The sequence below is a fragment of the Trachurus trachurus genome (assembly GCF_905171665.1).
Source record: "Trachurus trachurus genome assembly, chromosome: 3".
Classification (NCBI taxonomy): Eukaryota; Metazoa; Chordata; class Actinopteri; order Carangiformes; family Carangidae; genus Trachurus; species Trachurus trachurus.
The window spans coordinates 17033338-17055759 of NC_139893.1; the positions used below are offsets into that span (position 1 = coordinate 17033338).

The window sequence follows — 22422 nt, forward strand, 5'->3', positions numbered from 1 at the left end:
TCAGTGACGGGGCCAAGGCACCAACTCAAAGTGGTTAGATTAAAATTCGAGTCAATTTTAAAAATCTGAATAAATTTGAATGCTCACCTCAGAGATAATGGAAGACCTTGATTTATTCGATTATTTCACCTCTATAAAACTTAACATCTCTCCTCTCTCAACAGTTTCCAATGCTTTTCAATTTGCCAGCATTATCCACTGGATCAGCCTTATCATCTTGTCCCTCTTCTTTTCTGAGGTAAGACATGTGCTTTTGTGTCCACAAACTTTATTTCTACCACCATTAATAAAAGTCTTTCCTATTTCCTTCAGGTGTTCAAGGTCTCAGTTATTTAAACTGACACACTGCATTTCTTTTTAATGCATGATTGAATTAAACCAAACTAAATGTTCCTTAAGTTTTGGTTATGTCTTGCCTCCAGGATTGCAAACCACAGGCCTAAGGGAACTAGAGTAGGTGGCTGCCATTTAATTTCAATTATTGCTCATTATCCTCCAGCCTATCGCCAAGATCTAGCCTTAGCCTCAGAAATGCTACCTCAAGGCGTGGCTAGGAAAGTGTCTATCATTTAAACCATAATTGTAATTAGTCTTAATATATTTGAGGCATTGTTTGATTAAATAATGCCTTATCATCAGGCTGAAATATGAAAAAACAAAATGGAGAGAGGATGATTTGGCCCACAGGCCTCTCTAGTGCAAACCAGTTACCCTGACAGCCTCAGCCCCAATGCCCTAAACTAAACATTAATTACCACTGAGCCAGCAGGAGCAATAATTACAGCCGAGCTTAATGAGCAGTAGGGATGGGGTTACAGTTATACGATCCATCCAAACACCTCGCCCACTGACATCATAGAGGAAGAAATCATCTGGGAATGGTGTTACATATTAGATGGAACTCATCACAGGCGGCCCCTCTGCACCAATCAGAAGACAGCATTCAAACATGAGGGTGGAGCCTCTGTGCTTCCCATTTTGTTGTCTAGCATGCGATCCAGATGATGGATTAGCAGGACCACCCATACGCGACATCCCATGCTAATTGGAGTGTAAATCAATGGCCCTGCTCAACAAAGAGTCGCTCAACCAGCAGCATCCACAGAACACAATGTAGAATTTGATAGGTGATCAAATGACAAGTGTTGTGCCTTTGTAGGTCAAAGATCAATATCAGGGAACACATTTGCTGGATCTATCAAGGAGGATTGGTTTGCAGGACTAAATTAGCTCTAAATACTTAGGTGGGTAAACTATCCTTTTAGACATATTCCTGTGATGTGTCAATATTACACGTTTTTAACTGTAACATATTTTTTGCTTTAATTTAATATCATTATGTATTTATTTTTGGCTTTCTTCAGATATAGCATTCTTGCATTGCTATTACTTTACAGTATCCAGTAGGAGATTTAAAGAAGCATAGGCCCTCTCTCAATTATCACTCTATCTTCACACATCTTGACAAAGGTTGTTGAAAGTGATGACAACTCAAAAGACTGAGAATGTCACATGAGCTTTTTATACGTATAATCACACTCCCTCACCTATCTATTTTAATGCTTTCATTTATCTCTCCCTTCTCTCTCTCAGACTGTCTTCAGAATTGTAGTGCTCGGGATCTGGGACTACATAGAAAACAAAGTTGAGGTTGGTGTCTATTGGCAGATTTCAATATGAAGGTGTGAAGATTATATTTTATTTTGCCACCTACGAGCTGTATGTATATGTTTTCTTTTTTTCTTAATGTTGGCAATTCACCTTCTTGTCAAAAGTTAGATAGATTTAGAACATTGATACCACACTGTGATAAATAATACCGTAACCAGCAGCTGATTTATTTAGCACAAAGACACAAAGACTAACCTTACATTTAGTTTTTTGTTAACTTGCTGCTGGTCGTAGACTGATATTTACTGTACACCAGGACTGGAAAGTGCTCATGGTAACCCACAACATTTGCACACTTGAATGTTGTATGTGTGTTTGTGTGTACAACCCCCTCAGGTGTTTGATGGTGCTGTCATCGTGTTGTCGCTGGCCCCCATGGTGGCCTCCACAGTGGCCAACGGGCCCAGCAGCCCCTGGGATGCCATCAGCCTCATCATCACCCTTCGCATCTGGAGGGTCAAGAGGATCATTGATGGTGAGTAACCAAAAACCCTGTGCCCATCCATCAAAATTGTGATATTATAATTGACCTGTACATCAGACCGATTAATTTTGTGGACCAACTCAAGGAAAGACCCCATTTCTTTCTTAACTTAAAAGGACAGCACAGATGCAAAAGAGTCATGGCCTTGAAAGAGCTAAATGACCCCACGCTCTCCATGATTATACAAATTATTTACTATTCAGAGCAATATGGCTATTGATCATCCCTCAGAGTAAATTGCTGCCACTTTGCTACTTTAACTTGTATTGATTGTAAGGGGCTGGTTAAGTAGATTCAGAGAGGCTATAATGAATATAGTGGTTGTTCTCCCCTATGCTAATACAGAGTGGTTCGATATCTGTTTTGAGGTCACCCTCACCACGGGCCTCTGGCTGCATACAGGATCTGCAACACACAGACCACAAAGGAACTCGGTTTGCAATTTATTCATGTCCAACTAGATGGTGGATGAATGAAGCAATCATTTGTGTACTATTTCTCGTTAAAGCAATATTTTTACAGTTTAGGAAATACAGTTGTATATCTATTTGCTTATATTGGAGTATAAAAGATGCATAACTACTCATGGTAGCAATAAATACAATATAACTTTCAACATCACCGATTCACTCTGGCAGAACACCGTGAGCAGGAGCGTGCTTCTTAACATGCAGCTGCAGTTTTGGTTTCCAGGGAATGAACTCGTGATTTTCCACCCGCACACCTCGACCTGCTAGGTTTGATCTTTGTGAGTGATTGAGTTTTATTGTTAGGCAGGCAGCAACACACCTCAGAGAAAATAAATCTCACTCAAACCAATAAATATACAGCTGAGGGACCAGTTCAGGTATCACAGGAGAAGGATTGAGTCCTTTGCAGAATTAGCTTAACTTGTAAAGAGGCAATATATGTGTCAGACTGATGGGAGTGGAAATACTAGAAAAACAAGTTTGAATTTATCAGCAGTGTGATGTGTCCTACGACAATCAGAAAATAGGTGGAAACAAACAAACAAAACAGCATTTTTCAGTTGTTTGAAAAGAATGTGCTGCAGAGGAAATTAGGCAAAAGAGCTGGTTTAACAAGTATATATATTATTGTTTTATTTTGCTTTTTAATTTTTTATGTTTTTCATTGTTTTTGTTGACTGTACAACCCAAAGTAAAGTGTATTACATCACTGTCGCACAGCTCTTTGCTTTGGATAAATAAACATGAATACAATATACCTAATACTTGCCTCAGTCCTAATGATGGCAATGTCTTGAGCAGAGCTAGTGTAAATTATATATAATACCACATAAAGTATGTTATAGGTGGGGATTGTGATATTCAAAATGCCACAATGAAACATAGCAAGATGACACATTGGGAGTGTGTTGGTGTGTTGTGAAAATGACGCAAGTTTGTGTGACAAGTGACACACTCTTCTCCTGCTAGAGGAGGGTGGAGCAGGGCCTTTTTTTGTTGGCCTCTGTGAAGTTGTGGGATCAGCCTCGGTATAAATTTATACCACTGTACCTGCTGTAACACACATAGATTTTGAAAACTGACACAGTACACACTGACACAGAAACAGTTTGTAGTTCCACAGACTTGTTAATATTACACATTGTGTGGTTGAATAATGAACCTCTGCTTGGGTTTGAAGTACTGGACTGGCCCATCTGATGTCCCCACTTTTGTGTTGTTTTTATGCCAACATGGCTATAAATAGGTATGAGGAGCATGTGGCGACGGCTCTGTGCTTTGCCCCCCTCCCAACCTCCCCTTTCAGTGTTTCATTCTCATCTCAGTGTTTGGGCAAAAATGTTTCACATACACAACCACAACAACTACGGAGACATTGGAATAGGATTACTGATGATGCTTGCCCCCTTTATGTTGCTCGTGGCAACAGTCCCATCAGGGTTTCAGTTTTACCATGTGTGATATCATGTGGCTGATGGACAAATGTGATGACAGAGGTGTGAAGGACTGATTGTCTGCCAGCTGGGATGACAACAGGTATCCAAATTAACTCCAAGCATACTTTTTTTTAGTTACACCTTCCCATTCGGCTCGACAAATAAAAGTGTGTCATGTATAAATACAAAGTGCAGAGAGATTGTAATAGGTGGAGACACCGATTGATCAAGATGTGATTTAAGTGTTTGATTCATCATTTCCAGCATGACTGCTCTTCTAATATCGTTGCACATTATATCTTCTATGTTTTCTCCAGGAGTTGTCAAATCAATTTAAATCTACTGAAGTGCAGAAACAAACAAAACCACCAATTAGCTTCAAATTTGTGTGGAGAGGAGAAGGTGCAGAGCAGATGATTGATGAAGGATGAATTGATGACGCACACACAGCACTGATGAGGAGGTCATGTCAGGCACACTTCTTGTATATCAGTGTTGGGTGATGGTTGTGTCATCTGGCAATAACAAAATGGAACAAGGCCATGGGACAGAAAAATATCCATATTTATAAACAAAGAAGCTTTGAGAATCAGTTGAATGAGTCTGAGTTGAATGAGTCTGCCAGGGTTGTTGTAGAACTACAAATAAAACCTTATTTTTATATAATGATGATTGTCTCTTTCCACATTCTTTCCTCCTGTTTCCAGTGTATTAAACTGATGAACACATATTCTAAATATTTACTTAGTGTAACACCACCATTTCAGCATAAACACGGTTTCAGGACAGTTACTTTAGTTTTAACACATGTTGCACACAGGCCCCAGATATGAACCCAGCTGAGACTTGAAATGACTTTGCTACATTCATTCAATACAGGTAAAATGTAACTATAGTAATTTATGAGGTCAGACAGACATTTATGGAGCAGAGGACTAATGGTCCACCAACAACCGACCTTTGACCATGATTTTTATTAAACTACCTGTTTTTTTTTTTTTTTAGGTCATTAGTAAAAATTTAACCAAAGTCAAACTTTTGTTTTTGTCTCTTTTTCTTCACTCCTTCCTCCTCCATGTTAGCTTATGTGCTACAAGTCAAAGTTGAGATGGAACTGGAGATCCAGCAGTGTGAGAAGACCAAGGCTGTGAGAGAAGAGCAGCTGGAGCGTCTCACTCAGATCTGCCAGGAACAGGCTGTGAGTACTAAAACACTTCAGTGAAACCTTAAACTCCAGCTGCATTTCCTATGTCATCATATACACACAGAGTTACAGTATCTTGTATGTAACAGGAAGCGTGAAATATGGTAGAACAAACCCTCAAAGAAGAAAGGTTTTTTTTGTAAAACAGAGTACAACCTTAAAGTCAGTCAACACTATCACACATGATTCACACATGATAGTTAATTTATATTAACATTTATGATATGCTGTCACATCTTTGGAAACAATACACTGATGGCCATAAGAAACTGTTAGTTCATGTACCACCAGAGGAGGGCAGCAGTGACTCATATACAGGTTGAATCTTTCCTCACGTTACATCATGATTCTTCACAGCACAGGCACTGATCAGACACAATAGGGAAAATGCCCACCATAATAAATGCATATTTGGAAAAAAAAAATACGGGCATAAATATTGGATATATAAATGGATACATGATCATACAGGAAATGATCAAGTTCTTCCAAAAATTGTCATGCTGCCTGGGCCCTGTTTTGATGTATACTTTAGGTGACGCTTTATCCGATGGGTTCCTATTTGACTCAAACTGTGATTTGAAGGAGGGTTATTTAAGAATTACTTTAGAATAGCACTACTGCAATAACTTCACATAAGAAAAAGTTATGGTAATTTAATAGTTTACCTGTAATTAACCTTGATGTGTTGCTATGTCAAGAGACAGAGAAGAAGTAATACAAACAGATTTCAACGCAGACAATTTAAGCATTTCACTATCTTATATGTTTATCTAATATTGTTGTATACATATGTTTGTTGTTTATTGTGTTTCTTCCCAAATTTGTCTCATCTCGCACCTCATCATGTTTATTTTACTTGTCACCCTGTCCTCCCTTGTTATCTCTCTTCACTCCACATGTTTTCCCCTGCTCTTGCTTACCACCTGTCTTCTTGTCTTCTGCACACTTTTATCAATCTCTCTCCTCAAACTTCTCCCCTAACCTTTTTTAATCTTGGTTTTACTCTCCCTGTCCATTTCCATTCCTGATCATCTGCTTTTCTTTCTGTCTCTTTCCCTCACACTTATAAAACGTAACCATATCCAGTTTGAGATCAGGCAGCTCAGGGCCCATCTGGCCCAGCAGGACCTTGACCTCGCAGCAGAACGTGAAGCAGCAATGCAGATCCACCACGTGTGGGGCAAACAGGGCAGGAGCTTCCAGGTTGTAGAAGGTTTGACTCCTGGGGAGTCAGATGATGAGGGTGGCCAGAGAAACCCAAGGGAGCACCACACCACTGCAGGTATAGTATAGTTCTTAAAATTGTGGTTTTGTGCATTTTGTGGAAGGATACTGGAAACAAAGTTATCAATATCACATGACAATTTTACAAACTGAAGATAGTTGCATTCAAGACAAACATATTGCAATGAAATGATAGATAATATATAACCTGCCAGGTGCAGTGTTTGCTTGAGGAAGCAGCATGACAAACAAGGAGAGAGGTGCAGCATAAAGTATGTACATAATTATGTGGAACAAAAAGTCTTGCACAGTGTAACATCAGGTGAACCGGATGCCAGAGCAGTGTAGAGTTAATCTGAAGCAGTAGCCCTGGAGCATCTTCGAGGCCAGGCTCTTAGCCTCTCCATGCTCGCACAAAACACCCATCTGACCGCAGGCGCTCTGGGATCAATATGAGGGGCAAAAAAGCTTTTAGGATGTGGTGAATCCTGGAGAAAACAAGCATGTTCTCTGACACTACGTCAGCCAGCGCTGGCTTCTGTTATAGCCCAACTATCTCTCTTACCGCCCCCCCCCCCCTCCTCCCCCTTGTGGCGCAGCCAGCAGGCCAGCCCAGACCACTCGGGCTATTTCAGGTAGGCTGAAGTGCTAGTGCTCTGTGAATTGGGTCTTGTTAGGAAGGAGTGGGCTCCTGTCAACATCTGTTCCTCTTCACCTGTAAACCACAATAGGGCACCAGGAGGTTCCACAGCAGCCACAAAATTACCCCAAGGGCATAGTGGGAAATCTGGCTCTCAGAAACAAGTGAGGCTTTTTGCAGAAACATGGTCACTGGGATGAGCACTTAGGCCACGGGGCTTAAGGCTAGTCAGGTCAACTCAAATCAAGTGTATTTGTGTTGCCCAGTACTGCACACAATGTCTCAATGGGCTTCACTCTGTCTCACCTGCAGAAAGCCATCAATCTATCAAGAACTCCTATCCAGCCAGTGGCCTTTATGGTCACTATAATGACTCAGGATGTCTCAGGAGATCTGGTGGTTTTGTCACCTCAAAGTACCAAACCATGTCGATTTAAAGAACATCCCGTGACAATCAGTGTTGATCAATGCTCAGGTGAAGTTTTCTGTCAGACATGGAGAGGACTCAGTACTGCAGCACAGTAACAATAGAAAAGAGTTACTGCAACAAAGAAAGATATAAAAAAGGTTGGGAGGAACATATGACCTGTGTCTATTAAAGTGCCATAACTAAAGCCTTACAAAGCAGGACTGATATTTGCAAGTTGAGACATTAGACGTAATAATCTGCAGCCATGCTATAGTGCTAGAGCTAAATGCTAACGTCAGCATAACAGCATGCTCACAATAACAATAGTAACATGGAGAGATTAAGCAGGTATAATGTAATGTTTACCATGTCACTTTATTATGTCAGAATTATATTAGCAATGACCACTGACAAGGCAAATGCTGCCTCACAAACCAGTTTTGAAGAAGCTGAAATTAGTCACCATAGCGGTGGTGACATACCTGTTACCTTCATCTGTTTTAGCATTAGCTGTAGGCTACTTTTATACAAGAAGTAAAGCCTAACCCATCAAAATGTAACTTTATGCTTGAACTTTAAGGACCTCAACATGTCACCTCTCCTTTTCCACAGACAAATGACAGCCTGGCAACTTGACTGTCACAGACTGAATAAGGGAACCTTTTATGTATGCCGGACAGCCCATTCTTTTTTCTTAAGACTCATGTGTTATTAATTGTGGAGTGATTGTCTCAGTCTTGTTTCAGTGAGTGCAATGCTTCCTCTCCAGGGGTGGCTCAGGGATTAATATTTTAGACTGAAAAATAAATGAAATTACCCATCAGAGTCTGCGGCACGTCCCTGGGGATGGAGGCTAGCACTCAGGGTACTCTGGGTTCGCACTCAGCCAGCGGACAGTGAGCTCAAGACCAATCAAGCGAACAGACGAGCAGGGCAGATCACAGCCAGTCACCACGCACACTGAGGCCTGCTAGACTGGAGGGATCAGAGGATGAACAAAGAGCTTCCACTTGCTTTCATTCTCCCCATTTCTCCTATCCCTGAAACCAACCCCACCCTGTCCCAGTTTATTTCTGGTGCACTAGGGTGCAGCTAATGTGCAGCATAACAGTGTATGATCACCCATAAATCACCTGTGTCCTGGGGCAGAAGTCAGCTCAGTCAATATTAAGTTGTAAACAGAAGAGATTTTTTTCCATTTGGGCTAGTTTTTGCTGTGACACAATGACATGGACCAAAGCGAAAAAGAAAAAAGGTGTGAAATTAAATTACAGCCACAAAGTCAATCACACTATATTTAACCCCAATTTGAACGGTCACCATCTGCAGTCTCTAATTTCTGGTGTATTCACTGACTGAACAACATCTATTCTATGATTACCTTATGTATGTGTAATCCAACACTTAGACATCCAGACTGATGTAAAAACCGTAAAGTCTGTAATTATTACAAAGCCAAATTGGATATTTTGCAAATTTTTTGGATATTTTTATAAAAATGTCATTGGAGGCAGGGCATCCATAAACATCACAGGAAAGGACAAACATGAGCATGGAGTGTTCATACATAACTTTTATCATGTGGACAAAAGAATCAGAGCTGGAGTCAATATGTTTTCATCAGATTAGAGGAGGAAGTGAAGGGACTAAAAACAGGAAATAAGTACAGAGAGGTGGTTTTCAAATAAAAGAAAAAGATCCAGAATCATCTCTTCATTTTGTTCATGTTTATTTCTTTTCAACTCAGATCCAGTTGTGCATGATGACATGAACAACTACATCAGCCAATACTACAGTGAAGCAAGCAGTGGTAAGGGACCATGAACACTTAAATAATAAATTATGTTAAATAATGTTTACACTTCTTCATATACATATAAATCAGTGATGTAAAGCAGCTACTCAAAAGAGTAATTTTAAAGTCCCCCTAAAGAGGCATTTTAAAATTTGTAAAGATGCTCAACTATGACTAGTTGATTAAAATAGTTTTCACACAAAAAAGTTGTTTAAAAAAACTCTCAAAGAGGCTAAAAACACGTCTACTATTTCTCCCTAATTGAAAAATCCAGGTTCTATGAATATTCATGAGTATGCAAATGCGTCATGACTTGTGCCCGCCTGCAGCCACCAGGTTGCTCGGTAACGGCGGTTCGCGTCAGTGGGGGCAGGGGAGACGGAGGGGCGATGTCAAAACATGAGGCTCGCACTAAGATTCAAACCCTGGTCTCCCGCATTCAAGGCGGCAATAATGCCTCGCGGCCACATCAACCAGTGATACTGATAATGAACACCTAGCTGTATAAGTAAATGTGAAGTGTCACCATCACAGTGAACAACAAATGAGATGCAAAAAAAAAACTAACGTTAACGTAAAAAAAATCAACGTATTGAACCTGGTGCTGAAAAACTGAATCCAACTTTCTCAGACTCTGGCTTTGAAACAGCATTTTCAAATCTAAAATGCTCAGTTATGGCGTGCATTAGCAACTTCGCTGCTGAAATGTCCAAACCAAACACTACATTTCATATATTTCTCTTACAGAGAATTTGACAGGAACTGAAGATGTCATTGCTCTAAATTTTCTGTGACATTTAGTCAAAATAAAGAAATTTGTTGAGTAATAAATCTTACGCCTTCCCAAAAAGGATTCAGTCACAGGTCATAAAGTTTGTATCTATTTGACCCAGAGAGTACACTGCTTTGTCCTTTCTCTCTAACTGTGTATATGAGATAAAGGGCTGATTTGTTTGATCTGACTTTATCTAAATGTCTGCAATTTCTTTGAAGATGCTGTGGCCTCAGGCTTAGGCACTCGGATCATCACTATGGCAGCCATTGATGTTCACCTTCCCACCAATACAAATCCTGTTCAGTCAAACCCGATGTTGGCTATGGAGCGGGTGGGCAGCGCTGTAAGTGAGGCTTCCACCAGCATAGTACGGTCCAGCGGCAACCTGACGTCCCGGCCCCACAGCCTGACAACTCACACTCCGGCTTCATCTATGACAGACTGCAGCAGCAGCAGCACAGCTCAGGACCTCAGTCTGAGCTACAGCTCTCATCACTGCTGCCCTCCTTCCTTCTCAGGCCAAGACCCCTGCAGGGACCCCAGTGTGGTGGTGCAGGAACTACTCTCCTCCCTCTCTGAGGACTCCTGCCTTGCTCAAAAGGGCCTGGCAGTGGACCCTGTCAACCTTAAGCTTCCCAGTCCTACAGGCTCAGAAAAGACCAGCCCCGAGCTGGACAACAGAATAAACATCTTCAACCGCAGGAACCAGGAGGAGAGGCGGGGCCAGGGGAGGGGCTGTGTGCTGCTGCAGACCAAGCCGCTGATCCACCTGCAGGGCAGCACCACTGAGCCATCCTTAGAGGAGAAGTATCGGCTCCTGGGACCAGCTGACACACCTCTGGGGCACATGCCTGATACATAAACAACATTTACACACAAACAGAAAGTTGTTTCTTATCATTTAACTGCCACCATGTTTGGCATAATACAGTATCTGACCTCTTGTGGCAGGTTAAACCTCATGAGAGGGGCCACTTCAGATTTCAGAATTGGATTTTTCTGTTGCTGTGTAAATCCAATTTTAGCCAATCCAGAGCCAAGCTTGAGCCTTTGCTTCCAGCTGACACTGATGCTCCTTAAACTTGACGTGCTCAGAAGTCAGTAGTAGAAATAACAATAACAACTCTTAGGCCCTTTGCCATACTCTCCAACCTCCCCTGTTCCTCTGAGATGGATTTTTTAAATCAGAAATGTCCTGAAATAGCACAACAAAGACAATAACAACCCAGAAACGGGAAGTCTAATGTGTTCTTGGACACATTTTTCATCAGGAATTCTCACTTTGAATAGGTCCTAAAAGCACTGAACTTTACATTAATTAAAACCAGCAAGGGGCCATTCAAGCCTATACTGAACAAAAACGCTGAACAGTGTTGCAAACCACACACACGGTTTTCTGCAGTTAAAAGGCGTTTTTTTTTTATCACATTTTTCTTGTAATTCTGTTTCTTTTCATATGTATTATCAACTTTAAACATGAATCATGCTGTCTTTGTTCAAACAGCCACAGGGTACATAAGACTGGCTCAACTATCCAAACAGCCAGTTTTCTTTTCTTTTCTTTTTTTTTCCACCTTTGGCTTTCTGTAATCTCTTTGTTTAAAACCATGGAACATCCACCTTTATTGAATAGCATTTTTGTTTCCGTATGGTATATTTGTGTGGATGAAATGAAAAGGTAAGTGACTGGATTCTTCAATAGTAGATTGGAGTGCTTGTAGCATGAACCTTTAAAAGATATGTGCCCTAAATGGCAAGCAAATTCTTTGCACTTTAATGTTTACAGAGATTTTTGTAAACTTGATATGGAGAAAGTTATTGCCAAATGCAGGTGTTGTCATTTGAATGAAAATAGCAAAAATAAAAGTTAGTATTTCCTTAAATGCTCCCAGTTCATGGACTATTATTAATGTTTTTGTTCTGTTATTTTTAACTCATGATCCAGTGAGGTGTGTGTTTATTCTCTTATTGTGCAATGTACTATACAGCGCTATTTTGTTGTCATTGTCTCCTTATTTGCATATGATTTTGAAAAATGTAAATTATTTAAGGTTATTAACATTAGTAGACCTGTCACAGCAACTGCTAATTAGCCAAGTCATTGTAAGTGTGTCGTGAGAAGACTCAGCTCCCCCCCAACTACTCTCGCATATCATTTATTCAGAAGATAAACTGCTGTACCATTTTGTTGCTTGTCAAGTGTTTACAAGTATCCAGAGAATGTTTTAATTGTTAATAACTCTTAAGCCTGCAATTAGTCTATCAACACAAGTGTATTTAGTTCTCTGTGTAGATAATGGAGGTCCTACTATAAAGGGGACAATATCAGCCTATAAAACTGGTGGACTACCGGTAATTGCATAAACTATTCTATTTACAGATTTGTTGAAAAAACAAGGATCAGATGTGCGATTATTGCTCTTATGAAGCAATATCAGCAGTAGCCAGCTGTGTTCCCCAAAGATATGAGTCAACCACACATTAGGTAGCTTTTTGGTTGAAACAGTAACTGTATGAATGCACTGTTTGAGTTTCCTGCTATATAATCATGATAAAAAAAAGAGTGATAAAGGAAATGCAAACATTTTATAGCAAACAATACCCTTAATAACATTTAGTAGTTATTTATTTTTGGTAATGTTTACATGAGCCAAATTTAAGTTAATGATCACTATCTCTGTAATCTTTAGTACACAAAGCCATTTTTCTGTCATATTCAGCAGCCATATGAGTTGTGGTGACTCATCTGCTAGACTCATCAATCTAGTCTACAAAAACAACAATGCCTCTTGCTTGCAATGGAATAACACACACAAAATAATCCTGTTGAATCCTGCCTCTAGCTGTACTAATATCTGAAGTGGAGGTGCTACATGTCTAATCTGAGTCTATTTCAACAAAGAAACAAGAAATGTCTCAACCTGCAGCTCCTCTTGGTTTTGAAACTAAATTATTTGTACTTCTGACACATCTCTGCAGAAGTCAATTTTTGCAACAAACTAAACATTAGAACGAACATTACAACATTAGATGATAAATACCTTTCCTTTACAACTGTAGGCTGCATGAAAAATGTGTCTAAATGATTCATATAGGCCTACGTATGATCCCAGTTTGTCAATACATATCACACCCTGGTAGTCTGAGTTAAGTGTTGATTTTTGACAGGCGGGGACACTGAGCAGACGTCCAGGAGACATGCTAAGAAGTAAATTGCTTTTGGGACCTCTCCAACGAAACCAGAGGTGTAGTCCCTGTCACACTCACAGGAAAGCAAGTGAATTAACACTGACCATTAGACACTTAATAATTGAAATGTTTTAATAATGGCACAGAGGGAGTCACTTTAACTGCATTAACATTACATGATTACTGTTTTCATTCTCATTAACAGAGGGAAACTGATGACCTGCGATATAAGATTTACATCTACCAGCCCATAGGTACAATGAGATAACAACCTCCTTCCTTCCTTCTCTACAGTAAATAAATCACTGGATAACACATTCATTGTGACAGTTATAAATAAACAAGTCCATGAAAAGTCATTTATGTATTTAAATTATTCAACATGAAGTTAAATGTTAATGTTTGGGTTTTAATTTGGTTGAATATGTTTTTTCCAATTCACGTTTGGTGGTCATGTTACAGTTTTTCTCGATTGTTTACACACATTTTCTGAAAGCATGCCTCATACTCTCAGAACCCTACACACAAATCAAAACACACACACACATACATAAAATGGGCAAACCCCCTCAATACTCCTGCAAAATGTAGGTATTTTGTTTTCAAATGACACACACAAACCATCATAGACATTTAGAAGAACTAGTTGAACACTGATCTGATGTGTTCACTGTAAAAACACTATGATGAATAGAAAACACTTCTGAACAGTCTGTGTCTGCGTTTACCAGAGATTTATTGATTTGAATTTTTAGGCTATATGTTAAGTTCACAATGCCGAATTTCTAGTTAGTTGAAACAGTTCAAACAAATAAATTGCCAGTCTGTTTTATTTCAAACACTGATCAGACAGCAAAAGTGTAAGTTACTGTAATCATAAGTTAATCATTAGTCATTTTTACTCTCATTATTGCTGTCATCATTCTCATCCTCTTCTGGTAAAATCTGAATAGGTCTTTGCTGCCAATTAATGAAAACAACTTCTCTGCAGGTGCGTTTTAATGTGTGCCATCAGTATCAGATCTTAAACAAATATACACTTCTCCTCTGGCACGGTCCAGCTGAACTCTGATCTGCTGAATTGTCCCCATCAAGAAACACTGGTTGGCCTGATGAAGGGGAAGCTTTATTTTTTACCATTAGAAAACCCTACCCTCCATATTCCAGACCTGCTTTTTCCTTTCCTCTGAACAGACTCTGCAGCTACACTCAAAAACCAGAATGTATTTCTCGGTAGATGTCACAGCTGAAGGTCCCTGAGTTAAAACCCCTCTGAAACAAGAACAGAGACGAATATATCAAACCTCTGGATTATCAGGAAGCTGCTGTTTCTCTCCACATTTCACATTGGTCACATTTACAGATCAATTCTCATTCTTGTTCCAGATGTTGAAGGTCAGGTTGCCCAGAGGTTTGGCAACATTTATCAGAGCTCCTGAGACTAGTTGTGGATCATCCAGCAGAAGGCGCTGTTGGACTCTTTCCACTGCAGCCTTGTAGTTCTTCAGGAATGATAAGTCTTCAGCTCTCAGCTTGTCCTCTGTGGCTCTGACTGTGTTCTGAGTGTTGTAGTGGGTTCAGAGCATTTTGAGTGTGGTATTAGCTGTTGTGCCAGAAAACATATTTACAGCGATAACTGTGGAGAAGATATTGGACATACACTTGACATTTGATTCTTTGCAGTAGGTTCAGACTTGCATCTTGTCTCTTTGGTTGTAGTAAGACTGTTCTTACTGTCTTGAAAGAATACCAGGTGTAGTTGTTGGTGGCAGATGGACAGACACAAGGACTTGGCTTTGGTACCTGAGATAACCACTTATTAAGACACTCCTTAAGACCTTCTGTGACACTGTTGTGTCATTAGCCATCTTTTATGGAGTGGTCACCTCTTCATCTCATCTGGAACAGGATGGAATCCTCCTTACTCTGTTTTCAATGAAAGAAGCTCCCCTCCTGAACAAACTCCTCTCCCCAAAAAAGTATCTATCAAATTCAACAAAAACATAACAAAAATAAAGCAAAGGTTGAGTAAAAACTCAGAGCATGTTCCAGCTTATTGTTTTGGTTTTTAGGACTGCAACTTTACTCTTTCAGTTCACTCTTGTTGCTCTTATTAAGTTAATATACTGTAGTGGATTATACATGCCACACAATTAACTAGTATAAATGTCCTCTCCCAGCTCTTACTTCAGTTATTTGCAGTTATAATTGATAGTGAGATCGGCAAATTATTACTTAACACATCAGGCTGCAGTTTACAACATGTTCTAGGTATCTCAGCTGACCTGACTTCAGTGTAATGCAGCTGAGTCTGGTGTCAACATTGTGGTAGATCTGTTTCTTTGCGTGGACTGCTGCTCAAATCCATATAAAATCACATATCTGTATGACAGGCAGGTAACAGTTGTCAACTATGAAGAGTCTGCTGCCTCTTTCTTGAGGTTAGAAAAAGGCTACATTTAGTGTTACATGTAACATTAGAGGTCAACACCTACATGAGTGGCCCATCCTCCGGAGAGCAGGAAGGATACTGGGTAATTACATGGCAATTTAGACAATTGTGTTGTAGCTACAAATTCATAGATTTTAGTCAAACATTTATTACAGAATTAGCACTGGCATGTTCAGTCTCCATTTGCTGCATACACACTACACATACTAATGAACCTGTACATGAGCTGTCAGACTGAGTCTATTGTCAACATGCTGATCGTGTTTTTGTTAAAAAAAAAAAAAAAAACAATGACTCTTGCTGGTGGTCTGACCATAGAAACTAGAAATCTTATACAAACAGTATGTTTTAAGTTGATTAACTATGATTTAATTAAGAAACAGTGTCGTCCAATGAGTAAAGACAATTGATGACCATTCTAGAGTTATTTTTAGGCACAGAATTCTATTAGAACACAGTATTGTGTGACCTCACAAGCAGTAGAACAGTCTTCTGCAAACATCTTAGTCTTAGTTCAGTGTCCACAGCGAACGACTGTACGTATCTGTACAACTTTACATTTAGTAAGATGATTAGAAGAACAAGACCAAGAAGTACAAGTAGAAGAAGAAAAAGAGAAACGGCAAGTGAGCAACCATCATCCACAGCCACAAAAGACAACATGGATGAAATCGCCGACACCTCCAACTCAGACAAAGAGAAACCCATCACATCTGAGGATGGAAGAGGCAAATCCTCTGCTTGTCGTCTCACCCCAGAGAGACTGCAGCAACACCAGGAGCAGTTTTCTTCTAAAAATCATGAGGTCAGTTTTGAGGAGGAAGATTTCACCTTCCGCTGCTTCTCTCCAGCCATGTCTGAGAACAGCTTCATGATATACGGCTCTTGGCCGTCTGACACTGACTCCGAGATCTCTGAGGAGGTTGTGTTTGATGTGGATGTCAATGCAGAGATTAGAAATGTGTGCCAGTTATTTGTTAATTCACTGATCCCTGACGAGGAGAAGTATCCTGAGACACGCTGCTCCTCTATCTTGTCTGAAGAGAGTGAGAGACCAGCCTCATCTGCTTTCTTCAATTCTGTGACCACAGTGGTATCCTTTGTTATTGAAGAGGCAGTCAGGATACTCCAGTCCACTGAGGCTCCCAGGAGAAAGCGGTTTACTAAACCTGACAGAAAAATCAAACTGATTTGCAAGCCAGTCTTCAAGAAGGTAAAATCACCTTGGATGAGGAGCATTAAGAATGTCAAGGGGGTCAAAATGGTTTTAACCCAAGCTCTTCCCAAACCTAAAGAGACCTCCACTCCAATGGAGCTTGAGAGACAAGAAGACTCCACAGTAAGGGAACCAGAAAGTAAACTAGCTGATGAATCTTCAATAGACTTTGAAGAGGATGAGAGAAAGTCCACAGATTCTCCTCATAAGGTCCTGGTGGCTGCTGTTGACATTGAGAAGGAAATATCTTCCCCTGACCTGGTGACTAGCACTGTTGCCTCTTGCGAAACCCCTGGCTGGACTTCCATGGTAACTCAAACTGCTCTCTATGAAGGCAAGGGAGAAGACACTGAGAATGATGGACACACCTCAATAAGCCCTGACGGTTGTGAGATCTCAGAGACAGAACTAGCTAATGAATCCTCCGTAGACTTTGAAGAGAATAAGAGAAAGTCCACAGATTCTCCTGACAAGTTTCTGGTGGCTGCTGTTGACATTGAGAAGGAAATATCTTCCCCTGACCTGGTGACTAGCACTGTTGCCTCTTGCAAAACCCCTGGCTGGACTCCCATGGTAACTCAAACCACTCTCTATGAAGGCCAGGGAGAAGAGACTGAGGGTGATGGACACACCTCAACAAGCCCTGACAAGTGTGATATCTCAGAGAAAGAAATAGCTGATGAATCTTCAATAGACTTTGAAGAGAATAAGATAACGTCCACAGATTTTCCTCATAAGGTTCTGGTGGCTGCTGTTGACATTGAGAAGGACATATCTTCCCCTGACCTGGTGACTAGCACTGTTGCCTCTTGCAAACCCCCTGGCTGGACTTCCTTGGTAACTCAAACCGCTCTCTATGAAGGCCAGGGAGAAGAGACTGAGAATGATGCACACATCTCAATAAGCCCTGACGGTTGTGAGATCTCAGAGACAGAACTAGCTAATGAATCCTCCATAGACTTTGAAGAGAATGAGAGAAAGTCCACAGATTCTCCTCATAAGGTTCTGGTAGCTGCTGTTGACATTGAGAAGGAAATATCTTCCCCTGACCTGGTGACTAGCACTGTTGCCTCTTGCAAAACCCCTGGTTGGACTTCCATGGTAACTGAAACCACTCTCTATAAAGGCCAGGAAGAAGAGACTGAAGATGAGGGATACACCTCAATAAGCCGTGGTGACTGTGAGATGTCAGAGACAGAGGGAGAACATTTTGAAACAAGATCCACCCCAATAATCTCCACCATGTTTGAGGACAGCAGGAAGACACCTTCATCTGCTTCCTCATTGTCCACTACCTCAGCCATCGTTGAGGTAACTGAGCATCCTCTCCAGGCACCAGACAGTAAAGCTTCTTGGAAAAATCTCAAGGAGATCCTGAGGAGACAAAACAAAACTGTCCCAATCTCAGTGTGCCAGGATCATATGGCTCCTCTTCATTGCAACCTGTTCTCCATTGCTCCGAGGGTAAGTTTAGTTACTCTACAGTGGATCACATTTGAGTTCAGTTGAGCCTATTTCAGCAGCATGTTGAGCTTCTGTCACCTTTTGAAGTTTGTTTTAACTTTTTGCTGTTTATTTCTAAAATAAGGTCCAGGAAATTGAACAGGATGAGGCTCCACCGAGTTCTCTTAATGAGACGTTCTCCACCACTTCCTCTAGAACTGCTCTGACACCAGATCTGAGGTTCCTTCCATTGGTATTGGAGGACTATGTAGAGGATGAGGACCTCACACCAGGCTCCTGTGCTCCCTCCACTCAGGTCTCTGCCAGCCAGCATTGCAGTGTGGAGGTAACTATGACTAGCAACATATTTTAAAAATTAAAATCAGTCAGAACACACTGAAAATTCACAGGACTATATCTGAGCTAATCTGACTTCTGTCACCTTTTGAAGTTTGTTTTAACTTTTTTTTTTTAACTTAATGTTATTGTTTATTTCTAAAATAAGGTCCAGGAAATTGAACAGGATGAGGCTCCACCGAGTTCTCCCAATGAGACGTTCTCCAGCACTTCCTCCAGAACTGCCCTGACACCAAATCTGAGGTTCCTTCCATTGGTATTGGAGGACTATGTAGAGGATGAGGACCTCACACCAGGCTCCTGTGCTCCCTCCACTCAGGTCTCTGCCAGCCAGCATTGCAGTGTGGAGGTAACTATGACCAGCAACATATTTTAAAGGATGCATTTAAATAAAAATTAAAATCAGTCAGAACACTCAATTCACAGGACTATATCTGAGCTAATCTGACAAGATAAAACCAAAGTCATAGAGGTCATAGATCAAAGAAAGCTGGATTTCTTGTTTGTTCTGGGAGATGTTTAATTCGTCCGAGCCCTCAGTTCAGAAATCACCCCTTCTCTTATCTTTCTGTTTTTCCCTCTTAAACTGATATGAAATCATCAAATTCAAATTTCTACGAGGTGAGAAAGCCTCTCAGGGACCAAACAAGTTTGGTTGTGTTTGACTAAAGAACATACACTCACTCCTGTATGTATTTCAGTTGAACTCAAGTCTTTTATTTTATGTAATGACTTTGTGCTGATTGTGTGTTATTTTTCTCCCACTTCTGAAACAAAAGGAGGAAAATAATAAAATTGAAAAGGTGAAGAAGAAGAAAGTTCCACGGTGGCTTCAGCGGCTCTTCTGCTACTCTCCCCCAGAGGATTAAGTTGGCCTCTGCTGCAGGCAACTTCCCTCTCTCCATTCTGTGTCTTTCTCTCTTTCTTTCTTGTAAAATCTTGTAAATAATCCTAAATAATTAAATTCAATCATCAGATCAGTTTGTTGTACTTCTATTGTTTCTTGGATACTACGAGTCTTTTGAATGCAATGACTTTTTTTTCTTTCTTATATTAAATAAAATAATAATAATAATAATAATAAATTTTATTTACAGAGCGCTTTTCAGGGAAATCAAAGTCGCTTTACAGACAATAAAAACAGCAGATAATACAAGTAAAATAGAAAAAATTGAAAATTCATTAAAACATAGAAAACATTTGAATACAGATTAAAACAAATACAACAATATATCAAGAAGTACTACATGTTAAAAGCAGAGCAAAATAGGTGGGTTTTGGGTAGTGACTTAAATGATGTGGGGTAAGTGGTGTCTCGGATGTGTTTGGGGAGGGAGTTCCAGAGGGTGGCGGCGGCAACGGAGACACACAGACAGACAGTTTGAAAGGGTGGAGTGGGTTGAGGGGGTTATAGATTTGGTGGAGATGTATGGACATCATCAGCATAGCAGTGGAAATGGAGACTATGACGACGGACGATTTGACCAAGGGGGAGGAGGTACAGGATGAAGAGGAGGGGACCAAGCACAGAACACTGGGGGACAACTTGGGACAAGGGGGCAGTTGAGGAGGAGCAGTTGTTGATGGAGATAAATTGTTGTCTGTCAGAGAGATAGGAGTGTAACCAGGTGAGGGCAGGGTCAGTGATGTTGAGGAGGGAGTTCAGCCGGGAGAGTAGGATGGAATGGTTGATGGAGTAAGGCAGCCGTGAGGTCCAGGAGGATGAGGATTAAGAGTAGTCCAGAGTCTGAGGAGAGGAGGAGGTCATTGGTAATTTTGAGGAGGGCAAATTCAGTACTGTGTTGTGAACGGAATACAGATTGAAATTGTTCAAAGAGGTTATTGTTGAGGTGGGATTTGATCTGTGAAGCGACAACACGTTCCAGTCCAGGACTTTCGACAGAGAAGGGAGATGGGCTGGAAATTGTTCATAATGTCAGGCTTGGGACCAGGTTTTTTAATGATGGGGGTGATAGCAGCAAGTTTCAGTGAAGATGGGACGGAGGGCAGAGCTGAGGGAGGAGTTGATGATTTTGGAGACAAGCGGGGAGATGGTGGGGAAGCAGTCCTTGGCTATAGCGGATGGGATGGGATCCAGCATGCAGGTGGAAGTCTTCATGGTTGAGATGATTGTGGATAACTGTGGGAAGATGGGTGCAAATTTGGAGAGGGGCTGGGTGATGAGATGGGTGGAGGGGAGTGAGGGGGGGTGTCATCATGACTCTCAAACTGCATTTTAGAGAGAAATATCCAGTCAAAGCTTCAAAGTTGGTTGTGTGTGCTATTCTGCCTGAGAGATGAAGACATGACACTTTCTAAAAACTTCAATTAACAGTCAATTAACTGACAAGAAACAAGTTACCTCTGTCTGACTATCAATTCTTAAAAATGAATTTGATGGAATACGGCTGGAAAAATAGACATTGTGATGATACCTTCACAATTGGTATTTAAAACAAACTGATATTAATAAAGAGCATAGATATTTTGATTTTGCAAAAGGCATTTACTAATTCATGTTAACAATACCAAAGTGGTCTTGTTTTTGAACGTGATTTTCTTTTAAGAGATTCTGAACACAGCCCTATGACACCAAACAGCTGGGCATGTGTTACAAAAAGGGTCAATCTCATTGAGAACAAACAGATGTGGGGAGTACGACTGCATTACTGCTGCGGTCTGACAGATTCGGAACACATCTCACACAGGACTCTCTTTCAAGAGGCTCTGAAGCAGGAGAAAAATACAAATAAATTATACATCATTCTTTAAAAAGCTTCTCAGGTTTTCTTTTTGAAACATACTTCTTAAGTGCACATAGATCCAGCGGTTCGCCTGGTGGAAGAAATCCACTCAGGAGACTGTTGTCATGGCTACATAGGATTTTTTTTTTTTTTTGAATTAACATACACGTTTTCTTCTGGTACCCTACCCTCCGATGCTTGTTATGCTTCATGGGTAAAAGTGGGTCAATGACAGAAAAAAGAGGAGAACTGGAAACAAGACCCACTGAGTGACCAAGCTCAATCACTTCAGTCCTCTTGAGATATTAATAATTGAATAAGTATGTGGTGAATGCAAATCAAATTTTTTTATATGCTAATAATAGGAATACTAACAAACTATGAAGAGAAATAAAAAGAAGGAAATAAAAGTCCTAATGATGAATGATCTGCTGAATGTGTAGCTCTTGATGTATTTCCAAAGGGGGTAAAAGTACAGATAGCTTCTCTTGTTGCTTCTGCAATAGGCAATCAGAGGAAGAAGTACGCGCTAGTTAGTCATGTGATAAACATGTGGACACAAATGACTTGGGTCTTCTGGGAGATGGGATGCTACATCACTCTGTGCTCCAAACAACTGAATAAAATAATCCACAGAACATGAAAATTTATTTAGCAATCCAATGTGTAACGGTGTAGTTATGCATGACTTATTATGTGAAGGCTAAATTAGCAAACATTTTTGAGTAAAAAGCACAACTCTTCAGGGAAATGTAGGCCGCAACACTTAAAAAAAATCCTGCTGACGCTTCTTATGCATACAGTATATGTGCATATTTATGTTAAGTCTCTTGATTCTGGAACAAACGCAAACACCTGGACAAAGCATTTACACTAACTCTCATACATAGTTATAAAATGTAAGTGCACA

The 22422-nt window shown here is 40.4% G+C and overlaps 2 protein-coding genes across 2 annotated transcripts in view; both read left to right on the forward strand.

The window, feature by feature from the left end:
• Nucleotides 1-10973, forward strand: part of LOC311008048 (transmembrane protein 266-like) — a gene marked incomplete at both ends in the record, with an annotated part of 37784 nt that extends 26811 nt beyond the window's left edge. The window contains 7 exons of the mRNA XM_084001481.1: nt 165-238; nt 1594-1650; nt 2008-2146; nt 5144-5259; nt 6355-6550; nt 9289-9351; nt 10330-10973. Coding sequence (XP_083857607.1) covers nt 165-238; nt 1594-1650; nt 2008-2146; nt 5144-5259; nt 6355-6550; nt 9289-9351; nt 10330-10973 — 1289 coding nt within the window. The remainder of the gene's footprint in view (nt 1-164; nt 239-1593; nt 1651-2007; nt 2147-5143; nt 5260-6354; nt 6551-9288; nt 9352-10329) is intronic.
• Nucleotides 1-20368, forward strand: part of LOC311007767 (tropomyosin alpha-1 chain-like) — a gene marked incomplete at both ends in the record, with an annotated part of 69749 nt that extends 49381 nt beyond the window's left edge. Inside the window, one exon of the mRNA XM_084001084.1 lies at nt 20358-20368. Within this exon, the coding sequence (XP_083857210.1) occupies nt 20358-20361 (4 nt within the window). The remainder of the gene's footprint in view (nt 1-20357) is intronic.
• Between the last annotated feature and the right edge of the window lie 2054 nt (nt 20369-22422).